Source organism: Mrakia frigida (assembly GCF_051309035.1).
Source record: "Mrakia frigida strain ATCC 22029 unplaced genomic scaffold BDY24scaffold_2, whole genome shotgun sequence".
NCBI lineage: Eukaryota > Fungi > Basidiomycota > Tremellomycetes > Cystofilobasidiales > Mrakiaceae > Mrakia > Mrakia frigida.
In genome coordinates this window covers 156505-182130 of record NW_027481279.1, presented here as the reverse complement: position 1 = coordinate 182130, position 25626 = coordinate 156505, and the positions used below count along the sequence as shown (strand labels likewise).

General features: G+C 54.9%; 6 protein-coding genes across 6 annotated transcripts; 3 read left to right on the top strand and 3 right to left on the bottom strand.

Moving 5' to 3' along the window:
- Window positions 1–1002: 1002 nt before the first annotated feature.
- Window positions 1003–3229, bottom strand: RKM2 (protein-lysine N-methyltransferase). The gene is made up of 5 exons (XM_076638466.1): window positions 3030–3229; window positions 2428–2934; window positions 1974–2275; window positions 1697–1893; window positions 1003–1558 (listed from the first exon to the last, which is right to left on the bottom strand). Exons 1-5 carry the CDS (start codon window positions 3127–3129, stop codon window positions 1123–1125), a joined length of 1542 nt encoding a protein of 513 aa, XP_076500573.1. The 5' UTR covers window positions 3130–3229; the 3' UTR covers window positions 1003–1122.
- A 39-nt stretch (window positions 3230–3268) lies between these two features.
- Window positions 3269–8415, top strand: BDY24DRAFT_374763 (elongation factor 2). The gene is given in 26 exon segments (XM_076638465.1): window positions 3269–3363; window positions 3509–3522; window positions 3537–3542; window positions 3718–3735; window positions 3827–3840; window positions 3933–3937; window positions 4026–4048; window positions 4232–4368; window positions 4448–4538; window positions 4616–4729; window positions 4814–5131; window positions 5218–5366; window positions 5467–5552; window positions 5635–5726; window positions 5801–5904; window positions 5987–6057; window positions 6137–6244; window positions 6324–6393; window positions 6499–6627; window positions 6701–7015; window positions 7130–7225; window positions 7318–7431; window positions 7512–7623; window positions 7719–7882; window positions 7987–8127; window positions 8214–8415. Coding segments are annotated over 26 exon segments (2529 nt in total). The 5' UTR covers window positions 3269–3361; the 3' UTR covers window positions 8250–8415.
- Window positions 8416–8473: 58 nt separating this feature from the next.
- BDY24DRAFT_432591 (GNAT family N-acetyltransferase) lies at window positions 8474–10121 on the bottom strand. Its single transcript, XM_076644089.1, has 4 exons — window positions 9685–10121; window positions 9362–9591; window positions 9167–9267; window positions 8474–9072 (listed from the first exon to the last, which is right to left on the bottom strand). The coding sequence occupies exons 1-4, from the start codon at window positions 9917–9919 to the stop codon at window positions 8871–8873; spliced, it is 768 nt and encodes a 255-aa protein (XP_076500571.1). The 5' UTR covers window positions 9920–10121; the 3' UTR covers window positions 8474–8870.
- Window positions 10122–10801: 680 nt separating this feature from the next.
- Window positions 10802–19632, top strand: BDY24DRAFT_437757 (uncharacterized protein; the record flags this gene model as incomplete). The annotated part of the gene is made up of 12 exons (XM_076644295.1): window positions 10802–10845; window positions 11004–12038; window positions 12127–13156; window positions 13222–14819; window positions 14903–15926; window positions 16010–16758; window positions 16841–17311; window positions 17388–18187; window positions 18264–18395; window positions 18468–18773; window positions 18882–19000; window positions 19082–19632. The coding sequence occupies 12 exons, from the start codon at window positions 10802–10804 to the stop codon at window positions 19262–19264; spliced, it is 7491 nt and encodes a 2496-aa protein (XP_076500570.1). The 3' UTR covers window positions 19265–19632.
- A 311-nt stretch (window positions 19633–19943) lies between these two features.
- On the top strand, window positions 19944–22713 carry GPA2 (guanine nucleotide-binding protein subunit alpha; the record flags this gene model as incomplete). Its single annotated transcript, XM_076644019.1, has 10 exons — window positions 19944–20407; window positions 20786–20885; window positions 20977–21061; window positions 21262–21422; window positions 21503–21631; window positions 21716–21766; window positions 21835–21913; window positions 22017–22088; window positions 22269–22463; window positions 22651–22713. Exons 1-10 carry the CDS (start codon window positions 20290–20292, stop codon window positions 22711–22713), a joined length of 1053 nt encoding a protein of 350 aa, XP_076500569.1. The 5' UTR covers window positions 19944–20289.
- Window positions 22714–23789: 1076 nt separating this feature from the next.
- Window positions 23790–25593, bottom strand: BDY24DRAFT_367978 (uncharacterized protein; the record flags this gene model as incomplete). The annotated part of the gene is made up of 2 exons (XM_076638001.1): window positions 23790–24989; window positions 25099–25593. The coding sequence occupies 2 exons, from the start codon at window positions 25591–25593 to the stop codon at window positions 23790–23792; spliced, it is 1695 nt and encodes a 564-aa protein (XP_076500568.1).
- Between the last annotated feature and the right edge of the window lie 33 nt (window positions 25594–25626).

The window sequence follows — 25626 nt, the reverse complement described above, 5'->3', positions numbered from 1 at the left end:
CCCCCCAATATCAACGCAATCCAAACCAGCAACGCCGTTATACATCTCCTAGCCCACTTCATCTCCGTCTCCCTCAGCACTTCGAGCATTTCCGTCAGATGAGCTCGTTTCATCGCGTCTTCTTCTTCGTCTTCCGAGATGGGTTGGAGGGGGAGGAAGAACCTGGATGAGCGAAATAGCAGAAGAAATGAAGAGAATCAGCGAGTGAAAAGGAGGCGAAGGATGGAAAGGGAGGACAGACGACGCGTCGTTGGAAACTCACACCAAGACCCCTCCTAACCAAAGCAAAGGGAGCAGGAACCCCCACTGGAAGCACCACTTGGCTGTCGTCCAGGGCTCTTCGGACGAAGATGAGGCACGAGCGGTGTAGAGAGGGAGGGAGAGATCGGTTGAGTGGGAGGCGAACCCGAACGAGGCCTCCCAGAGGGAGAGGGAACGGGAGGGAGGTTGATGCTGGCAGTGCGTCGAGGAGAGGGAGTAGGAGGGAGGACTACGATGGATAATGTGCGGGAAAAGGGTCAGCTTGGAACAGAGGTGGGATTGGGGAGAGAGAGATACTCACGAGACGGAGTCGATGGAAGAACGAGGCGAGGAGGACGAGGAAGAGGAGGTTCGTCGACTTTGGGTTGGAGTCGAGGGAGGAGTGACGACGAGAACGAAAGGTTGAGAAGAAGGACCGGCCAGCGGCTGTTGAGAGGATGTGGAAAGTGAAGGGGAGTTGAAGGTTGAGTTCGACATGTCGGAGGGAGAGAGAGAGGGAAGAAGAGAAGCTGGTCCGAGGTTGTGGTTGTGGTTGAGACTCAAACTCCCTCCCCGTCCTCTCCTTCCTTATACCAACCATTTCACCACCATGTCAGCTTCTCACTCTTCTTCTCCCATCCTACAGAACGTCGAGTCGAAGTCGAAGGGAAGGAGTCGAGAGCGGAAAGGAGTTGAAACGCGGTTCAGGGGCGGTAGCTCTCGACTTCCCTTTGATTCGACTTCCCTCCTTCGCTCTTTCCCGTTTCCATCTCGAGCATGCCCCTTAAGCAGCTGATGTCTTCGGAGGTAGTCTAATCATGATAAGTTTACTCACTAAAACGGCCTAAGAGAAACAACAGCGGCTCCGAAAACGCTCATCTACTAAAACTCAACTCCCGACTCACAACTCTCCCGCACTTCCTCGCTGATCCTCCTCATTCCTTTCCATAGTACCTTCACACTCTCGCACTTATCGCTCCACCCATCCCGTTCGTCTCCTTCGTCCCAGAGTGAAGCAGATCCGGTTTGGAGTCGATCGAGTCGTTCGAATCCGGCGACGACGTCGTGTTCGACCCCTTCGCAGAGGGAGACGAGGGTTTGGCGAGTGAGGAGTTCGTTTTGATCGGAGACACAGGACTCGTAGCCTTGGAGGGTGTCCTTCCATTGGGCGAGGGAGCCGGATCGTTGTGTTTGTGTCGAGGAGGAAGAAGTGGTGGGAGTTGACGAGGGAGAGAGGGAGGTGTGATAGAGACGGAGAGCTGGGAGGAGTCGATGGGATGGGTGGGCTGGGAGAGGGTGGGAGTGAAGAGTGTAGTTCCTGAACCATCGTCCGGTAAAAGAAAGAAGACGAAGGGAACGAAAGAAAGGAAGAAGTCAGCTCTCGTTCGAAGACGCGACCGCGACCGACTCGACCAACTTGACCGACGCTTTGAAGGGTATGAACTGCAAGACTCACCCCCAGTACCCCTCCTTCTCCAAAATATCTCTCTTTCTACTCCCCTCCACCTCTCCAAGCCCTTCGAACAGCTTCTCCACCTCCCAATCCAACCCAACCTCATCCCACTCGTTCCTCCCTTCGCCGTCCTTTCCCTCCCAACTTCCAGACGCGAATCCGTACTCCGCCATGAGGAAGCCTTCTGGGTGAGCTCCGTACTGCAAAGTTAATTGAAATAAGATAGTCCAACCATCAGTCTCTACTTGAAGGGTTGACGAAAGCAAGGAGCGAGACTCACCTGCAAGAAGATCTCCTCTCCCTCCTCCATCTTCCTCCCCTCCGGAGCCGGCCACGCATAATGAGTCGATTTCGAGGAGCTCACGTCCGTTGGGAAGAGGTATGGAGTGGGTGTTGATCGGACGGAGTGGTTGGCGAGGTCTACAACGGGGGACATGGTGTGGTCGTTGAGTCCGGAGGAGGGAGCGAGATGAAGAGGGTAGGAAAGGCAGCGAGTGTTGTAATTTAGCCAGGCCCAGAGGAGGTTGGAGAGGGTGAGGAGCGGGTAAGGGTGGGTGGGTAGAGGAGCGAGGTTGGGGAGAAGGAGCTAATTGGGAGGAAGCGTCGGGGAGGGAAAGTCAGCGTCGCGAAGGTGAGGGGAGAACAACGCGAGCAGCTAGAGAGGAGACTTACGGAGACATCTCGTAGGATAGCTACGTCCTCCCAGAACCTCTTCTTCACATCTTCGAGGAGGATTTTAGTCGTTCGAGGCAAGCAGTCCGCCAGTTCGACGAGAGCTTCCCTCCTTCGACGCGTCTTCTCGTCTCCTCCTCCCTCGTCGACGTCCACGATCCAAGTGAGAGGGTGGTGGTCGAAGTCCTTGGGGCAGCAAGCTAGGTAGGTAGCCCATGGATCCGAGGGTAGAGATGGGTGCTTTGGTGTTGAAGAATTTGGGTTGTGGAGAGCGAGATGGAGAGTAACGAATTGCGTTGAGGTCAGAGGGAAGTGAGGGGAGGAGGGTTCCGCTGGTGGTGAAGGAGTGGGAGTAGGAGGAGTGGATTTGGATGAGTGTTTGCGTTTCGAAGAGTGTAAGGAGTGGTGGTGATGTTTTCTCGTTGATATTGGAGCGAAGGGAGGAGGGTAGTGAGGGCGAAGAGTGTTCGCGTTGAGGAGGGCTGAAGAGGGGATCATGAGGAGGTTTGGAGGAGGATGAAAGATGTTGTAGGGGATGGGTCGAGAGACGACGAGACCTCTACCGGCACCTGTAGATTGAAGAGCAGTCAGTTTGGAGCTGAGGAGGGGACGAGAAGAAGCAAAGAGGAGGAGGAGGGAGGGAGGAAGGAAGTGTTGAGCTCACCTGGAAACCTCTTCGTCTTGACGCTGATCTCGCCCATGCCATGCTCCGTTTGAAGCCATTCCACAAGTGCGGTCCATTCTGGATCCGAGTCTTCTACCATCAGAGCAGTAGGGAAAATCGTCGAGGTCGTGGGTTGAGGGCAAACAGAAATAAAAGGAACGAGAAGTCTCCCAGGGCAGGGGGGTCTTGAATGCGCGGGAGGTCGAGTTGAGAGTAGATCAGCTTTTCGTTCTGACCTCTAACTTCGTTCACTCCCTCTCCTCCCCTCCCTCTCTCTTTCCTCCCACTCCCCCGGGAAACCTACCCCTTCGTACTCTCAAACACCGTTCAAAATGTTCGTCAAAACATCCATAAAGAATAGTCTCAGGCGAAGAGAAGGAAGAAGGAGACGAAGGAGAAGGAAGTTCAGCCCACCTGGAAAAGAAGATGCTGACCGTTGCTCTTCCCTGCCCTTCCCACCTCTCGTCGCAACTCTACAGGGTTAACTTCACTGTCGGTAAGTACTCCTCGATCTCCTCTTTCTACTCGTACCAGAATCATAGTGTGCTGATCTCTCCTTCGTCTTTGAACTCCTCCAGATCGTACGCAGACCCCCCCTTCCTTCCCTCCCTTTTTGACCTCCCTCCACTTCGACCGAACTCTTTTCTGACTCTGGTGGTGGCGATGTTTTCGTTTTGACGGATTCTAGAGATGAGGGGTCTTATGGGTTCGTACCAGTATCTCTCGAGCTTGTAAGTAGAGTCGAGAAGAGGTGGAAAGCTAATCGTTTCTTTCCATCGTTCCAAATGAAACTCTAGACAAGCCCACCAACGTGAGCTTCCTTCCCTTCTCGCATCTCCCTCCGTCCACCAAACAACATTGGCTGACCCATTTCTATGACATCTTCTTCTTTTCCTTCTTCAGATCCGGTTCGTTTCTTTCTCTACGTTCTCGCTGCTCTAGATCGATCTGGAGACTCACGCTCGTCTCTTCGTTCTCGTTCTCCGCTCCTTTCAGAAACATGTCCGTTATCGCTCACGGTTCGTCCTCCTTCCTCCACCTCCTCCATCAAACCCATCTCAACATCCTCTTGTCCATCGCCTACACCACCACCATCGATCTTCCCGCGAAACATCGGTCCTTGCTCGGTCAAACGCGACGAAAGAAAGAAGAGACGTCGAGCTGACCTTCGATTCGAACCCTCTTCCTTTGCTCTCCTCCAGTCGATCACGGAAAGTCCACCCTTACCGACTCCCTCGTCGCTAAGGCTGGTATCATTGCGGGAGCCAAGGCTGGAGACACCCGATTCATGGACACCCGTCCTGATGAGAAGGAGCGTGGAATCACCATCAAGTCCACCGTTCGTCCGAACCCTCGTTTTTCCCATCTCGTCGCTCTTCCTTTCTCGTGCTCACCACCCTTTCCTTCGCTTCTTCCAGGCCATCTCGCTCTACTTCGAGCTTGACCCCGAGGATGTTTCCCTCATCTCCCAGAAGACCGACGGAAACGCTTTCCTCATCAACTTGATCGGTTCGTTTCTTTCCCCATCGAATCAAAGTACATGCGCTCGAACTGACCTTTCCTCCTCCTCCCTTTCCCTCCTTCAGATTCCCCCGGTCACGTCGATTTCTCTTCCGAGGTTACCGCCGCTCTCCGAGTTACCGATGGAGCCCTCGTCGTCGTCGATACCATCGATGGTGTTTGTGTCCAGACCGAGACTGGTGAGACCTTTCTTCTTTCCCTCCCTCCGATTCTTCTCTCTCGAGCGCTCTTGAGCTGAACCCTTCCTCTTTTCTTCTTCTCAGTCCTCAGGCAGGCTCTTACTGAGCGAATCAAGCCCGTCGTTGTCATCAACAAGGTCGATCGAGCTCTCCTCGAGTTGCAGGTCGGAAAGGAGGAGCTCTACCAGACGTTCGCCCGAACCATCGAGTCCGTCAACGTTATCATCTCCACCTACCACGACGAGGCCCTCGGTGACGCCCAGGTCTACGCCGAGAAGGGAACCGTCGCTTTCGGATCCGGTCTCCACGGATGGGCCTTCACCCTCAACCAGTTCGCTGGTCGATACGCTAAGAAGTTCGGAGTCAAGAAGGAGTCCCTCATGCTCAGGCTTTGGGGAGACAGTGAGTCCCTCTTCTCCGAGTCTTCGTATCGTCTCGTTGCCAACTGTATCTGACCAACGATTTCCTTCCCTCGTTCTCGCTTCTAGACTACTTCAACCCCAAGACCAAGAAGTGGACCACCAAGGGAACCGCTGAGGACGGAACTCAGCTCGACCGAGCCTTCAACATGTTCATCCTCGACCCTATCTACAAGATCTTCGCCCTCGTCAACGACTTCAAGAAGGAGGCCATCTGGGTACGTTCATCTTCTTGATTCTTCTCGAGATCTGATCGTTATCGTCGTCGAAACGCGTTCTGACCTTCCCGTCCTCCTCTCTTTTCTTCCTCCCTCACAGCCCATGCTCGAGAAGCTCGAGGTTGCCCTCACCTCCGATGAGCGAGACCTCGAGGGTAAGGCGCTCCTCAAGGTCATCATGAGGAAGTGAGTAACTTTGCTCGTCTTCGATCTTGCAGAGACGCGTTCGACGCTGACTCCCGCTCCTTCCTTTCTTCTTCCTGCGCAGGTTCCTTCCCGCCGGAGACTCTCTCCTCGAGATGATTGTCCTCAACCTTCCCTCTCCTCTTACCGCCCAGAGGTACCGAGTCGAGACCCTTTGTGAGTTTCTTCGAACTTCTAATCGACCTCTCCTCGACTCCTTCTGACTCGTCCTCCCCTTTTCCTCCTTCCAGACGAGGGACCCATGGACGATGAGTCCGCTATCGGTATCAGGGACTGTGATCCTAACGGACCCCTCATGCTCTACGTCTCCAAGATGGTGCCCACCTCCGATAAGGTGCGTTTCGTTTCCCGTCGTCTTCTCAAAAGAACGAACGGCGTCGCTGACTTTGCCTCTTCGTTCTTCATCCTTTCTTCAGGGACGATTCTACGCTTTCGGACGAGTCTTCTCTGGAACCGTCAAGTCTGGACCCAAGGTCCGAATCCAGGGGTTCGTTCAAGCCTTTTCTTCCTCAAGCCGAGACGATGAATTTAACGCTGACCTCTCCTTCTGCTTTCCCCTTGTTCAGACCCAACTACGTTCCCGGATCCAAGTCCGATCTCTTCATCAAGTCCATCCAGAGGACCGTTCTCATGATGGGACGAACTGTCGAGCCCATCGAGGATTGCCCCGCTGGGTGAGTTCGTCTTCGTCGCTCGTCTCATTAGAAAGCCTCGTCCTGACTTCGTCTCTCTCTTTTCTCCATCGCTCTACAGAAACATCGTCGGTCTCGTCGGAGTCGATCAGTTCCTCCTCAAGTCCGGAACCCTCACCACCTCCGAGACTGTGAGTGATTCCTCGAACCTGAATCGCAAACGAAACAAGGACGACGACGACGCGACGAAATTTCGAAACTGACGCCTCTTCCTCTTTCCTTTTCGATTTATCCAGGCTCACAACATGAAGATGATGAAGTTCTCCGTCTCTCCCGTCGTGCAGGTCGCCGTCGAGGTCAAGAACGCCAACGATCTTCCCAAGCTCGTCGAGGGTCTCAAGCGACTCTCCAAGTCCGATCCTTGTGTGAGTTTCTCGACCCGTCCTTTCTGCTCTCTCTTTCTGTCGCATCGGCTAACCTCTTTTCTTCTCCTTCTAGGTCATGACTTGGATCTCCCCCACCGGAGAGCACATCATCGCTGGTGCCGGAGAGCTCCATCTCGAGATTTGCCTCAAGGATCTCGAGGAGGATCACGCAGGAGTCCCCCTCAAGAAGTCCGATCCCGTCATCGGATACAGGGAGACCGTCCAGGCCGAGTCGTCCATGGTCGCTCTTTCCAAGTCCCAGAACAAGCACAACAGGCTCTACGCTAAGGCTGAGCCCCTCACCGAGGAGGTCGCCCAGGACATCGAGACCGGAAAGATCGCCCCCCGAGACGATTTCAAGCTCCGAGCTCGATACCTCGCCGACGAGGTGAGTCTTTCCCTTACTTTCTCACTTCGACTTCGAGTCGAAGTGTAGAAGAAACGATTTGGAAGTCGTAATCGTTGCTGACTCGTTCTTCTTCCTTCCTCCCTCCTTTTTCAGCACGGATGGGATGTTACCGACGCCAGGAAGATTTGGTGTTTCGGACCCGACGGAGCCGGAGCCAACTTGCTCGTTGATGTCACCAAGGGAGTTCAGGTACGTCTTGTCTCTTTTCCTTCGCGTCGTTCTCGACTGCGACGACTTCTCGAATCTGACTTCGCTTCCCTCCCTTCTTTGCCTTCTAACAGTTCATGAGCGAGATCAAGGACTCGTGTGTCGCCGCCTTCCAGTGGGCTACCAAGGAGGGAGTCGTCTGTGAGGAGAACATGCGAGGTATCCGATTCAACCTTATGGATGTCACCGTTCGTCGCCCCTTCTCCCTCTCCCGTCTTTCTTCCCTCTCGATCTCGTCGCTCACCTTCATTTTCTCTTTCCCCTCCAGCTCCACACTGATGCCATTCACCGAGGAGGAGGACAGCTCATTCCCGTCTGCCGACGAGTCTGCTACGCCGCCGCTTTGCTCGCTCAGCCCGGACTCCAGGAGCCCATGTACCGTTCGTCCTTCCTTCTCTCTCTCTCCTTTCGTCCCTTCCTCTCTCACCTCTCGCTCGAACTGACCGTCCTCCTCTTTCCTCTTGACTACTTTCAGTCGTCGAGATTCAGTGCCCCGAGAACGCCCAGGGAGGAGTCTACTCCTGCCTCAACATCCGACGAGCTCACGTCTTCTCGTCCGAGCAGAGGGTCGGAACCCCCATGTTCACCATGAAGGCTTACCTCCCCGTCGCCGAGTCCTTCGGATTCAACGCCGCTCTTGTGAGTCTTTCTACCCTATCAATTTTCCCATTTCGAAGCGAGAAGTGATTCGAGAAACTCTCGCTGACTTCGTCTTTCGCTTTTCTTTTCCTCCCTCCTTACAGCGAGAGGCTACCGGTGGACAGGCTTTCCCCCAGGCCGTCTTCGATCACTGGGCTCTTATGAACGGAACCCCCATCGAGAAGGGATCCAAGCTCGAGACCCTCGCCATCTCCATCCGAACCAGGAAGGGACTCAAGCCCGATGTGCGTCGCGTCGCCTCTCCTCCCTCCTTCCTTCCCTTCCTTCCCTTTCACCCCAACTGACTCCCTCTCCCTCCCTCCCCCTACAGGTCCCTACGTTGGACAACTTCTACGACAAGCTTTAAGCGACGGTCCCCTCGTCGTTCTCTAGATCCACTTCTCGTCGTTTTTATTCTCGGTTGCCTCTGGCTTTGTTTTCTCGTTTCTTCACGCCTTCTTTCGTTCGTTTCGGCCTTTCGCATCGATCTCCCCCCTCCCCTTCCCCCCAATATAACGCATCTTTCTTTCATATCTCTCACTTTGGCGTCGGTTGGGAAAGAAGAGAGAGAGGAGAGGGAGGAGAAGCGGGAGAGGGGTTAGGCGAAGCGGGACGAGAGTTTCTGAGCGGAAATGTTCAAGGCTCAAGTGAAGAAGAGTCTAAGAAAACACCGAACAGTCTGCTGCATGTAGCAAGGAGACGGCATCGTCTGTGGTAGCTTTGGGAGGCGCGAGAAGGGACACGACGCGTCGTCGAGGCAGCGACTGATTCTCCTCGAAGCGATGACTAAGTCGACAAGGCTATCGCACAGCTGGTTTCTTGATCTTGGAGGTTATCTTTTAGATCGATGTATACTAACTTCACGACTTCACGGCTCGTCAGAGTCTGCCTCTGCGTCAACGAGTCCAGGATTCGACGCGACTCTCCATCGTCGAGAGCCTTCTCCCTCAGGGACGCACGTATATCAGGAGCTAGTAGGGAATTCTCATCACCATCCCAAGTCCTTTAAGCTCAGCTTCTCCAACCCTTCTCCTCCATCCCAAACCCAGTCCTCTTCGTCCAGCGTCTCCCCTTCCGGAACCCAAGCCGTGCACCACAGATCGTGCTTCCCTCCTCCCTTTGACTTTGGGATCTTGACGCATGAGCGAGATAGGTAGACGACCTGGAAAGAGGACGAGAGCTGTACTTTTCTGGTGGAGAAGAAGGAAGAGAAGACGACGCGTCAGATTCTGTGGGCTCGGTTGGGACTTGGGAGGCCAGGAACGAGAGACGTGGGATACTCACAAGGAAGCTGGGTTGGTAGTGAAAGCCGATGATATGATACAGGATGGGTGAATACGCTGAGAGGGGATGATGTGGTCGAAGAGATAGGTTTTGACGGCGGTCTGGCGAGATCAAAGACGAGACGAGAGAGACGGATCAGCGTTGCTGAAGCTTCCTCACCTACGGAAAGAGGGATCAGACCAAACCAACACTCACACTCATAACTCCCTTCCCACTCCATGAAGGATCGAGATAATAACCCAGAGCCCAGCTCTTTCCCCCGTCCTTCGAGCTCAACGACGCAGACGACCGAGCGGCGTTCTCCTCTATCTTCTTCGCTCGACGTTTGGAGTCTGAGATATGAAGGAAAGGGTTCTCCGAGAGCGTGATGGTTCCAATAAATACTGGCTCGTCGTCCTCCAGAAGGCTCTTGATGGGTCGGAGGACTAGAGGAGAGAAGGTGAAGGAGGAAGGTGGTGAGCTCTCGTTTCCTTCTCGAGCTCCGATCTCCTCCCTCCCACGAGCCGATGAGATCTCACCTGAAAATCCTCCCACCTCTTCTCCAGACGCTGTTCTACCTTCTCGACCAGCGATCCATTCCTCAGCCATGCCCAAGGAGTAGGGAAACGGAGGGCCAGAGAGGTTGTTGAAGACGGAGGGCTCGTTCAAGATTCGAGTGATTTGAGGAGCGTCGGAGAGAAGAAAGGTCGTCAAACAGAGGTCGGAGTGAGGAGATCGGAGAGGAATGTATGCTGGGGTAGGAGAAGGAGGCATCTTGGGGAGGAAAGTCGGCGAGCTCGCGGGGGTTGAAAGGTGGAAGGAGGAGGGATCGAGTCAGAGCTCGTCCAAATGAGGATGCAACGACCCACGCGTTTCCTCGCGTTCCCTCGAGACTCGACCAATTCCTTGTTGGTCCCAGCTTGTCGGATTTGAGAAAGGAAGAGTCAAAGGAAAGTCGAAGTGAGACGATGATGGCCGTAAAGGACCAAGGCGACGAGAGGAAATGGAGAAAGATCAACTCAACAAAACCCAACGCAAGCTTCCAAGCTTTTCATGCAAAAATCATAGACGTGAGAAGCCAGGGATCTTTTGTTAGGTTGGTATGCGAGTTTGGGCATCTCGGGATCAACTTTTGAACGCTGATCGATGAAAGGGGACGGGAAGGAAGGAGACGCGTCGAGCTCACCCTTGTTCTCGAGGCGTCGTCGAGCCTTCAAGCCCACACGCCTCCTCTTTCAAACGAAAATGTGCATCTTCGACAGCTGCAGATCTTTTCTATACGTCATTTCTTTAGAGGAATCTTCAAGTTTTTCTTGTTTTGATGGAGGGAAGGTTTGAGGAATTATCAAAGGGGAGAGGAGCGATCGGACGAGTCTCTTTCTCGAGCTGGCCTCTCTTCTCCTCCTCCTCCAAACCTCCAGCATCAAGATACCCCTCGCTTCTATCTCATACACCACCCTCGTCGCCGTCTTTTTCTTTCCTCTCAGCATACACCAAGCCCTCTGAAACCCGACTTATAGAAGCAAGGCTCGCGTCGTTTGTCTCTCTCTCCCCCACTTCCTTCTTTCGTTCCTGAAGGAATCCATCTCGAACCCTTGGTGAGGACGCCGTTTCCCACTCTCAATAGAGAGCTTGCACGTTCTGGCTGCTCTCGGCATGAGTGATGAAGGTCCCAACGGGACAGGTCTCAATGAGGGAGGGTGGTTTGGTAGAAGGGAGGGGAGGAGGAACGAGCTTCACGACTTCGTTCAACCAACACTCCTTCCTCTTCCGACTTCTGTCACCCCTTTTCGAATATGGGAGTCCAGATCTGACTCTTAACCACTTCCTTCTACTCTCTCCGACACCCCTTGTACAGTTCTCCCGCCGAGATGCTCGGTCGTAAGAAGAACCAAGCTCGCAAGGACTCAACGGACCCTTCCTCCTCGACTTCCAACAACGAGACGCACTCCTCCTCCCCCATGAGCATGCCTCCGCCAACCAAAAAGGGAGATCGTCATCACCAGCAGCATGGATTGGACTCTCTACCGACGGTCTCCTCCTCGTTTGGGTCCGAGAAGAGCTCGGGAGGGAGCTGGTTCCCTCGGAAGGGTTGGTTCACGGGAGGGTCGTCGTCCTCGTCGTCTGGAAGGGAGAGAGTAGCCTCTAGTGGAGCAGTAGAGCCGTCCTCGTCGTCCAAGAAGTCAAGCTCAGGAGGTCGAACCATCTCCGGACCTTCCAGCACCACCTTCCCTTCCTCGCAGTCGGTCCAAGCCGGACTAGGCAACCAATCCACCTCCCCTCTCTCCCCGCCATACCCTCGTCCAGGCTTCACCCAACACCCCTCAACATCCTCGACCTCCATCTCATCGATATCCTCACTAGCAGCTCCATCTCGCAGCTGGCTTCGTCGCCCAACGACCCTCTCCAACCCAACACCTCCCCCAGCTCATCTCCTCGCGAGCTCCTCTCACTCCTCCTTCTCGACTCAACCTCAACCTTCCTCGCCTTCGATTCCTCCAATCCCTGCTCTACCTCAACGAATACCTTCAACATCTGCATCTCCCTCCCACTCAGCCACTCTCCCACACGTCTCTCCAACTCTCGGCCTTCCAGTCGGACCCAGTCTGCCAACCGCGTCGAGATCGGTTTCCCCGAACTCAGGACTTCTCGCCCGGATTCAGTCTCGAGGCGACGATACGTATCGAGGAGAACCTTCAGCCGGAGGAGGAAGTAGCAGTAGTGGATTGGCTGGCATCGGGAGGAAAAGCTGGTCGAGGTCGATGGACGATCTCTCGAGATTGTTGACGGGAGGTGAGCGGTCTTCAACGACGGCCGCCAACAAGGCTCGTATAGAAGAGTACAGAAGGAAGCAGGAGCCATCAGAAGAAGATCTCGAAGAACGTCTTACGAGGTGAGTCTGCATCTGTTCTTGGGTCTGCGAGGCGTTCGAAACGACTCGGCGAGCTCACCGACGCGTCTTCCCTCTCTCTTTCTATCAGTCCCACCTCCCCGATATCGTCAACCTCTCCGACCTCCCTCAAAAGCATCCTTCCAAGGACCCTTCATCGTGGAGTCGAAGAAGACCGCTCCTCTTACGACGACAGGTCAGGAGTGGACGAGCCTCTCTCTCCTTACAGCGATCAGATCAGCCTTCCTCCGATGAGCCCAGATCCCAACCCTACCTCCGCCTTCAGCCCTCCTACCGTCCCTTTCCCATCCCTTCCACCATCAGCATCATTCCAGTCAGCTCGAACAGCTCGTCCCTCCCCAAAATTCCCTTCTTCGGAACTTCCCGTCTCAGAATCCACACCCAGCATCTCCTCCTCCCATCACTCTCCTTCGTCGAACTCTCTCTCGTCTTGGGCCAACGGAGAAGCAGGAGGATCGTCGAGCTCATCCCAAAACCAAACGATGGTCGCAACGAAGGGAGGAGGAGCGTCGAAACGAGCGTTCATGAACGCAGGCGGAGGACTCGCAGGGAAGGTCATCTCGAACCCAGGAGGGCTTCTCGGACATGGGAGGAGCATGAGCAACGGACTTCTAGGGAAGGGAAAGGAGAAGGAGAAGGAGAAACCTTCGAAGTCAGCGAAGGAGAGGTTGACGGCGCTCGAACCAGCATCTTCGACACCGTCCGCTCTCGCAGGATTCAGGATCCCCTTCGCGTCTTCCGGCTCATCAACAGCTCCTCCGACGACCAACAACTTCCCCTCCAGCACCCTCTACCCACCACACCACTCCTCTTCTTCGATGTCGTCCCCCAACTCCTCCTCCTCCTCCCGCCCAAACGCGTCCAACTCCAACCGGTCCTCCCAAATCGTCCTCCAGTCAGGTCTCGCCCTTCGTCACACACCATCAGCTCCTTCAGCAGGTCCCTTCAGGTCGTCAGGAGTTGGACCAGACGACCTCTCGAAGGGCTGGAAGCCGTTCAAGATCGTTCTTCAAGGCTCCAAGCTGTACTTCTACAAACCACCAGGGGAGAGGAAGGTGGAGATCGAGGCGAAGTTTCCGACTGGTTTGGTTGAGAGCCTGGTTTGTCTTCTTTGTCTTCTTCCTCGTCTTTTCGAATTTTACTGACCTTCTTCTTCGTTTTTCAGAAGGTTCCCAGTCTTCCTCGTCGACAAGGAACGGACGAGTCGGTACGGACTCTCGGCTCTGGAGCAGCTGGAACCCAAGGCCGTCGAGCAAGGTCGTTCTGGGGAACAGGTCGACATCCGGACCTCGATCTCTTTCCCTCTTCCGACGATTCCTCGCCAGGTCTCCTCTCTCGTGACAGGATTCGCTCAGCCACGCCGGAAGCTCTCGTCCACGAGCTCGTCTTCGCGTCTCAGATGCCTCCAAAGGAAGGAAGGACCGAGGACCTTCGACTCGTCGACGCCGTCTTGTTCTCGTCGTTGGACTTCACCCACCCGCTTCGGTTCGTCGCCGAGCTGAAGAGGTCGGTCGAGAGAGCGACGGGGGCTTCCTTGGAAGACGGAGAAAAGGAGGACTTGATGTTGGACGTGAGAGTGAGGGTGAAGGGTGTGGTGGAGAGGTTCTGTGGAGGTTTCGGAGGGAGTTGGTGGAAGAGGTCTCCAGACGACGCGACGAAGGTCAAGGAGGGACTCGTGGAGGTCGCCAAGCTCGTATTCGCCGACAACGAAGGTCTCTCAGCACTCTTGGACCTCGTCGATCGAGCAGGGAAGACGGAGGGAGCGGTCACGTCGACGGATTGGGTATCGGAGAGTCAACGACATCCTCGACCAGCGGATCGTCTTCGACCGGAGCTCCAAGACCTCCTTCGTACGGGACTCACTCTCGAAACCTTCCTCTCCCTCGACCCTTCGGAATTCGCTCGATCCATCCACATCTTCCACTCGGATCAATTCTCCTCCCTCTTCATCGGACCTCCGTCGGCGAGGTTCCTCTCCCCAAGTCTCTTCGTCGAGGCTACGGACTCCTTCCCTTACGACGCTGCCGCTCCCCATCCACTCGCATCCTTCTCCTTCTCCCCGGATCGACCTCACTTCATTACTCGTCTCGTCCTTCACCACATCTTCGTCTCGGTCGCCTCATCGTCCACGAACGCTACTCCGGCCAACTCAAAACCCTCCACTCGTCGGAACTCGACCTCGGAAGACCACCAGAAACCTCAGTCGGCAACGCAACTTCGAGGAAAGATCATCTCGCAGTGGATCACGATCGGGGAGTACCTTCGACTTTCGGGAGACGCGTCGGGGTTCATGGCGGTAGCGATGGGAATCTGCTCAAGACCGGTCGCCAGGTTGACGCAGACGTGGAGGAGGATCTCGGACATCGATCAGACCCTCGTCAAGGAGTCTTGGGTTCCTCTTCTCTCAGCCGTCTCGTTCCAGGATCAGGAGGCTCAGCACATCCGTCCTCTTCGACTCTCTCCGGAGGATCCACACAAGCAGGAACGAGAAGCCATCCCTTCAGTCCCTTACCTCGGATCCGTCGTCGAGGACATCAAGAGAGCGAGACGAGCAGATCATCCGAGCTTGCTCTCGACCGAGCTCGTCCCAGGTGCCGTCGCCATGCTGCCGATCTGGGAAGCTTGGGATCCCGTCTCAGCAGCTCTCGAAGCAGCGGTTTCCTTCCCTTCGTCGTCGACGTCCGTCGTTCCCGAAGGTGTGGTTTGGGAGCTCGAGGCCTTGTTCCAGACTCTGGCTTCGAATCCAACTCCCAAGTCTTGCGAGTGAGTAAACACACCTTCCCTTCCGTCTCTCGCTCCTCCTTTCGTCCGACCTGGCTGATCCGCCTCCACTTTCGCTGCTTCAGGACCCATTCCCACTTCAAGAGCTCCCTCGTCGCCGAACCTCCTCTTCTCGGTCACGTCGAAGAGCATCGTTCAAAGCTCGGATCCTCCTCCTCCTCTCCCAACCCTCACCTCACCATGATCCCCCTCCTCTTCCCTCAACCTCTACCGACCATCACCCTAATCGATCGAGACTCCCTCCTCCAAACCGTTCGAGAAGGCCAGATGGCAGGAAAGACCGGATCGTACGCCAACCTCGCCGCCGTCAGCAAAGGATCCTCCACTCCTCTCAACGGTCTCGGTCAAGCAGTTCATCCTTCGATCGTCGGTCTCAACGCTGGAGGAGGTCGTCGTCCACTTCGACCTCGTTCGCTCTCGGGAGCTCAGGCTAGGACGGACAGCCTCGATCTCGCTCAACCTTCGACGTCGACGGGAAGCTCGTCGGTGCCCTCCGGCAAGCCCGTTTCGGAGCTCAACAACGGCAGGAAGCTCTTCTTCGGATCGATGAGGGAAGTCGGAGGAGTTGGAGAGACCGTTCTTCGACTCTGTGGAGGCGAGTTGGTCCTCAAGGTCGTTCAGGAACCCTTCCCTCGCCTCGGAGGAAAGTCGTCGTCGTCGCGTCCGACGAGCATCATCGAGTCGACCTCCCATTCTCGACGAGCCAGTCAGATCGGAATCGGAGGAACCCTTTCACCGAGAGACACGCTCGCTCTTTCGACCATCTCGACGTCGTACAAGAGATGCAGCACTTCAGGAGGTCAGAGAGACAGCGGAACTCACAGCTCGTCGTCGAAGAGGGTCAGCGTCGCCGGATCCATCAACTCGGACGGACTGGGAGCCTTGAGGGTGGATGTAAAGGCTGGGTCACTCGAGAGTCTTCTCGATGTGTTGATCTTCGGAGTGGACGGGTTGAAGATGACGGTGAAGGACGATACCGGTCTCGAGACAGGATCGAGTCGTCGGCTCCTCCTCGTCGACCTCCAGGGATATCGAACGGAGTTCTTCGCTACTTTCAGGACCTTTACAACTCCGATTACCGTCTTCGAGGTCAGTTCTAACCTTCGTCTCATTCGCATCTTCGAGCATCTCGAACTGACGCGTCCGCTCTCTCTTTTCCCCTTCTCCTTCAGCACCTCAAACAACGATATCACTCGTGTCTCTCGGCCGTCAAAACCCTCAACAATCCTCTTCTCGCTTCCGTCGAAGCCTTCCCAACCTGGCCTCTCGCCGACCTCTCGATGGCGTCCTCCTCAGTCGACTGGTCTCTCGTCTCTTCCCTCCGACTGTCGGTCCTCTCCACTCTCGACCACTGGATGTCGCAAGGAGCTCAACAAGCCATCCTCGACGATCCTCACCTCTACTCCTCCTTCTCCTCGTTCCTTCGAGAGATCTCGTCGCCGGAATCGCTTCAGGGAGATCTTCGGTCGATGAGGAAAGTCTCAGGGAGCATCGCCAATCTCTCCAAACACTTCTCCCACTCCCTCCTTCGTCCTCCGGTCAATAAAACTACCCTCGCCGACTCCTCTTCCCTCTTCCCTCCTCTCCCTCACCCCGATGGATCGTCCAAACCCGTTCCTCCCACCTCCCAAATCGACAAGACGTCTCCTCTCGATCTCGTCAACGACCTGGATTCGCTCGCATCGTCGGTTCTTCTCAAGATCACGGAGGAGGATCTCTACTGCACCGCTGAGGTCTTCGAGCTTCAGTGCTCGGAACCGACGGGTTGGCTACCTCTTCTTCGACCGGCGTCGCAAACGGAGGAGGACGCGGTGATCTCGGACTTCCATTCGATCCTTTCAGTCCCTCTTGCCGCCCCAGGAAGCAGTAACGGGGTTGCCATCGCCAAGAGGCTCCCTATGATGGTTCGATATGCGATCAGGTGAGTTCTTCGCTTTCTCAAAGTGGTGCGTTCGGAGGAGGTTCAACCCAAACTGACGCGTCTTCGTCTGCTCCTCTTCCAGAGCTCAAAACACGATGAGGAGCTGGATCGTCGCTCAGATCTCGGATCCCTCCATCAGTCCAAGACGTCGACAAGCTCGTCTCGGGGTCCTTATCTCAGCACTCGACATCTGTCGATCTCGTTCAGCAGATCCAGACACTGTTTGGACTCCCTCCCCTCCTTCCTTTTTGAACGGATTCCACGTCGAACCTCGGATCGCTACCTTCGTCGGCTCAGCCATTCGATCAGCCATTCTCTCTCCCGAGAGTCGGGCATTCGCTCACTCCTGGCACGCAGTCGCTCTCGTCAGAGGAAAGTCGTCGATAGAGGGTCTCGCTGGACTCCTCTCGGAGATGGAAGGCTCGACTCCGTTGGACTGTACCGTCGACCTGGGATGGTTCCTCGAGCGACTCGTGGAGGTCGTCTGCGTCGTTCCAGAATTTGTAGACTCGAGTATGCAGGTCTCGAGCTTGGTGAACTTCGACAAGAGGAGGTTCGTCTTCTCATTTCTTCGCCTCGTTCCCTCTCCCTTTGACCTTGCTGATCTCCTTCTCATTTCACTCCTCCAGATACGTCTTCAACCTCGTCGGAAACGTCTCAGGCATGATCTCTACTCGCCCAAATCCAGATCGTAACGAAACGGAACGACTCCTCTCGATGGAACGGGACACGACGACGACCTTCGATCTTCGATCCCTCAGAGACTTCGCCCTCCGAGAGCAGCACGCTCTGTGCGAGACGAGTCCCCATCATCGTCACCTCCCCAAGGGATTCCGCCCTTTCAGCTCCCTCGTCTCGGCTCAGCTCGAGAAGCAACGTCGAGACAAGATCGCTCGGGAGAGGTTGGGGAAAGTCGATCGTCGGTCGACGCCCTCTGGAGCAACGATCAAGGAGAACGGAGACCTCGGATCCGGAAGACTCTCGGTTGGAACCACCGCTCAGACGAAGAAGAAGGGAACCCGGTCCTTCCTTCGAGGCTTCCGACCTCTCTCCATGGGCCACTCTCATCACCACGAGCTCGTCCACGCCAACTCGTTCGATTCGGCAAAGAGCATCGACGACCTCGACTTCGTTCCCGTCGGAAAGGCTTCCATGGTCGTCTCCATCGTCGATTCCCAGGTCTCGGAACTTCCTAACCCACCGAGGTCGTTCGTCTTCCAACTCGCGTCGGACGAAGGAGCCAGGTACATCGTTCAAGCTCCGTCGGCGGTCGCTTTGAACGCGTGGATCACCTCGTTGAAGCAGGCTTCGAGATCGTATTCGGACAAGAGGAGGACCCTTCTGGATGGAGCTCAGCTCGAGGCTTTGAAGGAGGTGAACGAACCTCAGCAGATAACGAGTCGTCAGGAGGCGAAGCATCCCAGATCAGGTTCGTCTTCTTTCTCGCCTTCCCCTTATCTCGGTTCTCGTTCAAACTGACCCGTCCTCTCCTCTTCTTCTTCTAGTCTACGGTGTCGACATCCGAGAAGTCCTTCGTCGGGAATCAGCTTCGCCAGAATCAGTTCCTCGAGTCGTCGACAGGCTCCTCAACGAGATCGAGTCGCGAGGTCTGCAAGAACAGGGAATCTACCGAATCCGTTCGTCCTTCTTCCCTCCTTCTTCTCACCTTCCGAACTCCCTTCTCTGACCTCTTTCCTTTCTCGCAACAGCTGGAACCTCCTCTCTCATCACGTCTCTCCAGAAATCCCTCGACGGCAACTCTTCCTTCCCTCTCGACAACATCGACATCCACGTCCTCTGCGGAGCCTTCAAGCTTTGGATTCGATCTCTCCCTGAACCGGTTCTTCCCTTCGCCAGCTACGAGGCTCTGATCCGAGCAGCTCAGATCCAGGATTACAACGAGCGACTCTACGGGATCCGAGATTTGATCTGGGAGTTGTCGAGGGAGAGGTTCGTCTTGCTGAAGAGAATCGTCGAGCATCTCGACAGAGTGACGGATTTCGAGGAGCAGAACTGTGAGTATTCTCTTCTTTCTCGAGCTCTCATACTAGCTCGACAGCGGTGACGGCAGAGACGCGTCTCGGTGACTCACGCTTTGGATCTCCTTTCTTTCCCTTCCTCAGGCATGACTCCTCAAAGTCTGGCGATTGTCTTCTCTCCTTCGCTCCTCAAGCCTCGACCTGGTCCTGGAGAGTACGGCAAGATGATGAACAACCTCGGACACGCAGCTGCGTTGGTCAAGGTCAGTTCAGTCGGAATTCGGAGCTGTTCTTCGAAGAGCGAGGTTTCTGACTCTCCTTCTTTTTCGTTCTCTTCATCGCAGAACCTTATCCTCTCCTTCCATTGGATCTTCGACGACGTTGAGGCCGTAGAGGACGACGCCGCTTCTGCCAACGAGAACGTGGTGGTGACCGAGGTGGAGCCGTCGATGGGCGAGGGGTCGATCCTCGAGGAGGAGGAGGCCGTCGTCGAGGAGAAGAAGATGGAGGTCGGTCTTGTGCAGTAAGGAGTTAGATGACGACGCTCGGTTGTATGTTAGGGTAGAGGAAGACCTTTCCGGGTAGGATCGGTAGCCGTTTTTGCTTGGTTTCTTTCTCGCTTCTCTTTTAGGCTTTGAGCTTTCTCTCTTCGTTTTTCGCTTTATCCCTTTGTGTTTTTCGTTTTCGTTCTTTACATCAGTTTGTCTTGTTCTTCGCTTCTCTCTCTCTTACGTACCTCTTTGCATTTCGTTCGCTTCTGCTTCTTTCTCTCTCTCTCTATAATCGCACCTCGTCGTTCCTTCTCGTTCGACGCGTCCTCGTCAGTCAACAACGAACGATCTCTCGGAGACTTCTCTCTTGCACTTTACTCGATTTTATTGAGAGCTCCCCGGGGATCGCCTTTCTTTGGATGATTGCTTGGCTCCAAGTTACACCTCTATCGTTCTTTGCCCTTTATAGCGAACAGGCCAGGCCTTGAGGAGATGGATCCCTCCTGAGACAACACGTCGAACGGCGGCGTGGGTTGTTTTTGCTTCCTTCCTTCCCGCCTTTCTTCCCCTTGAATTGTGCTTCGAGCGGAAGAGAGAGCGAAGAACGAAGGACGGAAGATTTTTCCTCCTCAGAGTATATGGAAGCTTTCGGCTACCAGAGCGAGTAGGGAGAGAGAGTGCGGAAATCTTAACGATTCCACCTCCACTATTTGAACAAACTCTAAGGTGGGCGGCGGGCTTTCGCTTCTCCTCCCTTCCTTGCCCCCTTTGCCTTTAAAGCTCCCCAACTTCCATCCCTTCCTTCGATTCAGGTTCAGACCGACCCCTCTCTCAGCACCTGTTCGCTCTCCTCTTTCCACCGTCCAACCCCTCATCAGCTCTCCGACTCGCAGGGAATAGGCCACCCTCCTCCTAGACTCCCCTACTCTCAGCTCGCTTCCCTTCCCTTCCTCCTCTCCTCTCCTCTCCTCCCACCTTCGCATCCACCTCTCTCGCTCAACCGAAACCCGCATACACACCTCCACTCACTCCCACCACCCTCCTTACACTTCTTCTAAAGGATGGGATGCGCTACGTCCGCTCCGGACAAGGGAGAGAAGGATCGGTCGTACCAGATTGACAAGCAGATTGAGGAGGATTCGAGAAAGTTTAAAAAGGAGTGCAAGATCTTGCTACTAGGTACGTCGTCCTTATCTCTTCTTGTATGTCTCGTCAGGTGGGTGCGTGAGGGTCGGGTGGTGGAAGACGAAAGGAAGGAAGGGAACGTCGCCTCGCCTCGTCTCGTCTCGTCTTTCCTCCTTCCTCTCTGCTCCTCCCGACTCCGACAGCAATCTATTCCCTCCCCTCTCCTGCCCTATCTTCACCTCCCTCTTTGAACTTGACTTCAAAGGGAAAATAAGAACGAGACGAACAACAAGAGAGAGGGGGAAGGGTCAGATCTTTGGAATGAGCTTTTAGATTCCCTCCTCCCTCCCTTCTCTTCTCTCAAACACAACCCCTTCTCCTCCTTTGTTCAACCACAAGCTGACCTTTCCTTCTTTTTCCCTCTCGTTCTAGGGTCAGGAGAATCGGGGAAATCCACCATCGTCAAGCAGATGAAGATCATCCATCAGAACGGCTACACCAAGGACGAACTCTTGCAGTTCAGACTCATCGTGTTCGTCTCCCGCTTTCTCGAACGATGCGAAACGACGCGAACCAAGAAGCTCATATTCGTTGTTGTTGGTTTCGTTTGGGGGCGGAACTAGGTACAAGAACCTGGTGGATTCAGCGCAAGCGGTGGTGATGGCCTGTCGGAAACTGGGCGTGGATCCCGAGGAGCCTGCGAATCGAGTGAGTCGTTGTGTTCGAGCTTGTTTCGTTTCCCTTCCCTTCCTTCGGTTCGCCGTCTACCTACCTCTCTGTCGCTCAAAGTTCTTTGAGCGCATACACTCCCGATCCCACCCCGACTTTCTAACATCGATCGCCGAAACCAAAAGCCTTCAAACCCAACTGACCCACCGTTCTGGAATCCTCGCTTCGCCTTGTTTCAGGTCTACGCCGACAAGATCCTCGACTACCGAATCGACGCGGATCCTTCGCTCGTCCTCTCTGCAGATATTGCGAAGGCGATTGAGTCCCTATGGCACGACCCGATCATCCCTTCCGTGCTGGATCGACAGAGCGAGTTCTACTTGATGGATTCGGCACCTTAGTGAGTTGAGACGCGAGCGAACGACGAGCTTCTTTCCTCGAGCTCATCCCGAAAACCCTTCTTTTCACTTCACTTCCCAGCTTCTTCGCCAACGTCCAACGGATCGGTCAACCCGACTACACGCCTGACGAGGCCGACGTGCTGAGAGCGAGGACAAAGACGACGGGGATCAGTGAGACGAGGTTCACGATGGGGCAGCTGAGTATACAGTGAGTTTCGATCTCCTACACCTTTCTACTACAACCTACCCTCGAGCGTGTACTCACTCGTTTTTGGTTCGTTTCGTTGAACAGTATGTTCGACGTCGGAGGGCAGAGGTCAGAAAGGAAGAAGTGGATTCATTGGTGAGTCCCTCGTTTCGTTTCGTTTGAACGAGCTTGAAGCTGACCTTGGATGCTGGGTTGGATTGTAGTTTCGAGGCGGTGACGAGTATTATCTACTGTGTGGCTCTGAGCGAGTACGATCAGGTGTTGCTGGAGGAGAATGGACAGGTGCGTTTTCATCGCCTTTCGTTTCGTCTCAACGAGCTCGTCGAAGGGAAGGAGAGAGCAGAGCTGGGTGCTGACTTTTTTTTTTGGTTGTGCTCGCATACAGAACCGAATGCAGGAAAGTCTGGTCTTGTTTGAGTCGGTGATCAACTCGCGGTGGTTCTTGAGGACGTCGGTGGTGAGTCGTCTTGCTTTCGTTCCTCTCTTCCTCCCTCGCCTTTCTCTCACTGACGTCTCTCTCGCCCTTTCCCAACCTCGCTCTTCTCCCACCCTCTGCACCCATCTCGTCACCCTCCTTCCTTCCTCCCCATGCCCTACCTCTTCCCTCCCTCTCCCGCTCGTCCGACCACCCTCCCAGATCCTCTTCCTCAACAAAATCGACGTCTTCAAAGCCAAACTGCCCAAGGTGCCGCTCGAAAAGTTCTTCCCCGAGTACACGGGAGGTCCGGATATCAACAAGGCCGCCAAGTACATCCTCTGGAGGTTCACCCAGACCAATCGAGCGAGGTTGAGCGTGTATCCCCATTTGACGCAGGCGACGGATACGTCGAATGTGAGTTTGAGATTGCGAGCGGCTTGGTCTCGAGGAAAAGGGTTGGGAGGGAGAGCAGGGAGGGAGGTTGGGAGAGGGAGGGGATGTTGAGGATTGGCGGTGGGATTTGGTTGGGGAAAGGAGGGAGGAGAAGAGACGGAGACGCGTGAGCTCTTGAAGCTGACTTTTCTTCGTTTTCGTCCCACAGATTCGACTCGTTTTCGCTGCCGTCAAGGAGACCATCCTGCAGAATGCTCTGCGTGATTCGTGAGTCTCTCTCGAACTCCAAAGCTCTCGATCGAAACTCGAGCTCACCCTCTTTTCGTTCCCTTCCTCTTTTACTCGCAGCGGTATTCTCTAAACCCCATCCCACCGTCTCCTCCTCCGTCAACCCATCTCTCGCCTACGATCGATCCAATTTGGACCCGAACCTATCTCACCCATCCCTACCTCTCCATCGATTATCTGCCCGTCCCATTGTGCTCGTTTCCCTGTCTTCCTCTTTACTTTCTCTCCCCTTAACCTATACCGCACACGTACTCCCTTTCTCTCCTACCCTACCTTTCCCAAACAAACACCATAGTCATCCCCCTTCTCGTCCCACATTCGCTCGTCCTCTTCTTTTCGTCTTTCGTCCGCGTCACAACCCAACCCATCTCGTTTCGTTTCGTCTTTTAACGTCCCCCACCTCCCTATCGCATCACATAAACTTCACCTTTCCTAAACGTATTACGCTCTCCCTCTTTCACTTTACTTCCGTTCTCTTTCTGGTTCTGGGCTCCTTTTTGTTTCTCGTTCTCTCGTGCCTCGTTCGTGCGTTTTTTTCTCGTCTCTCTCTCCTATGTCTGTGCTTTCTTAGGTTTCTCGCTTTTTTCTTTTATGTGCGTGCGTGCGTGCGCGCGTGGGATCGATGATGAAGTTTTATTTTTTTCTTTTCGTTTGCCGTTTTGGGGGCAAAGGGAGGAGAGGAGGTCGAGTCGGGACGCGTCGAGTTTGAGACGGGAGGAGAGCTTTCGAGGAGAGGGAAGCGAAGTGAGATGGGAGGGGAAAGCTTGCTGGACAAAAGGTGAAGACGATCGTGAAGAAAGGGTGTCCATGATAGAAGAAAAAGAGAAAAGGAGGGAGAGAAACAAGGGAAGGTACGGAGAGGGAAGAGAAGAGAAGGAGAGACGTGCGAGAACGGGAACGAAGAGAGGAGAAACTAGGGTAGCGAGAAGATCTAAACGTGTAGTAGGAGTATATTACCAACCAAAAAAGAAAGAAACAAAGTCCGTATGAAAAGTTTAAGCGTGCGAGAAAGAAAATAAAAAAAAACGAAACCATCAACTCAAAACGAAGCGTCTAGCTCTAGCTCTTATCCCAAAACCCAATCAAGCTCCCGACCTGAGCCCTCTTCAGATTACTAGCCTTGATCCCTTCCTCCTTCTCCTCCTTCACCGATCCATGCCCACCCACACTCCTCGATCTCCTCCTCCCACCCTTGTTCGCTCCCGTTCCCGCCCCTCCATCGAGCAAGCCCGTCGCCGACCTCGTAGGTTTGGTGAATGGGGAGCTTGGAAGAGGAGTGCTTCGCGGTGTTCCTGATCCGTTGTTGGGGTTCTCCGAGGTATCGGAAGAAGCGGGGATGTTGAGCAAGGGGAGGTTGGAAGTCGAGGAGGAGGCGCGTTCTCCGAGAGCGGTGGTGTATCTCTTCCGAGGAGGAGGAGCGGCGGCTTGGCCTGATGGGGAGGAGGGTGTGGAGGTTGCTGAGAGGAGAGGAGAGGTAGAGCGAGGGACGGCGAGAGTAGGTGTGTGGAGGATGCTTGTTGAGGGAGAGGTGGATCGGGGAGTTCGTGTTGAAGACGAAGAGGTGAAGGATTGGGTTGAGGCTGGATGAGGAATGGACGAGATGGAGACTGTTGAACGGTGGGAGGTTCGAAGAGGAGCGGTGGTGGTGACGGGTGCGAAAGTTCGGGGTTTGGAGGAGGGAGTAGTGGTGGGTGTGGTCGAGGCGACGGGAGGAGTCAAGACGGATCTCTTCGTGACCAAGGGAGGAGTTGACGCGAGTGCAGGAGATGGAGATCTTTCCTCCTTGACCCTCTCTACAGTCGGAGCCATTCTCGTCGTAGCCGTGTAGGATGGACGAGGAGGGGATGTCACCATGGCTTCCATCGCTTCGAACCCTGCCCGCATCGCTCCTCTCAACTCTCCCAGATCCTTCCCGAGCTTCCCAACCTCTCCACCCTGCTCCTCGACAGCCTGAACCCTAACTTCCATCTTCTCAACCCTTTCTTCCAAAGCTCGAACGTGTCCGACGGTCCAGGCTTCGAGCTTTGCGAAGCGGTTGGCGAGGAGGGAGAGGGAAGCCTCGACGTCGATGGTTGGGGAGGAAGGAGTGCGAGGGATGAGGTAGGGAGAAGGGTGAAGGGGCCCGGGAGTGAGTTGAGAGGTGCTTGATTTCGATCGGATGGGAGTTTGAGAGTCGAGAGGGTTAAGGTTGGCGTTGTTGTTCGGGGAGGGACGAGGTGAAGGAGAGTTGGTCGCGTCGAAGAAAGGCCCTCGATCCTTCTGTTTCAACAAATCGATCAAAGGAAGCAAGGACGTCAGCTTTAGCTCCGTCGTATATCTCGGCATACAAGGCTGTCAACAAGAGCAAAATCAGCGGAAAAGAACGAACCTTTGAAGCCTTAGAAGCCTTGATGGTTCCACCACCTCCTCCAGCCCCTCTCCTTTCCTCCTCCTCCCTGGCAAGGACCATCTCCGCTTCCCTCCTGCTTCGATCCCTCTCCTCTATAGCCTGCTTGACGATGTCGTCCTCGCTGAGACTGCTCCTGGATCCTTCCTCTCCGAACGCTGGCTGAGCTCTTCCCATCATCGAAGCGAACTTGTTTGCCAGACCCCTGAGCGGAGGAGGACTGGACGACGAAGAAGCTGATCCTCCCCAAGGCGTAGGTTCCTCGTCCGCTGAGCGAGAGTCGTAGGATGCTGAAGAAGGTAAGGATGGTCTCTGGATGGGTGGAATGGTGATGAAGGAGGAGGAGGAAGAGGAAGCTGAAGAAGGAGTTGCTTGATTCTCTAAAGGCGAGGAAGGGAGAGGAGGGAGAGCTGGCTCAAACTCGGGAAGAGCGAGAGGTTGAGGAGGAGGAGCTCGAGGTCGAGGACGAGCAGGCATAGATAGAGAGGATGGTGGAGGTGGATGTAGCGA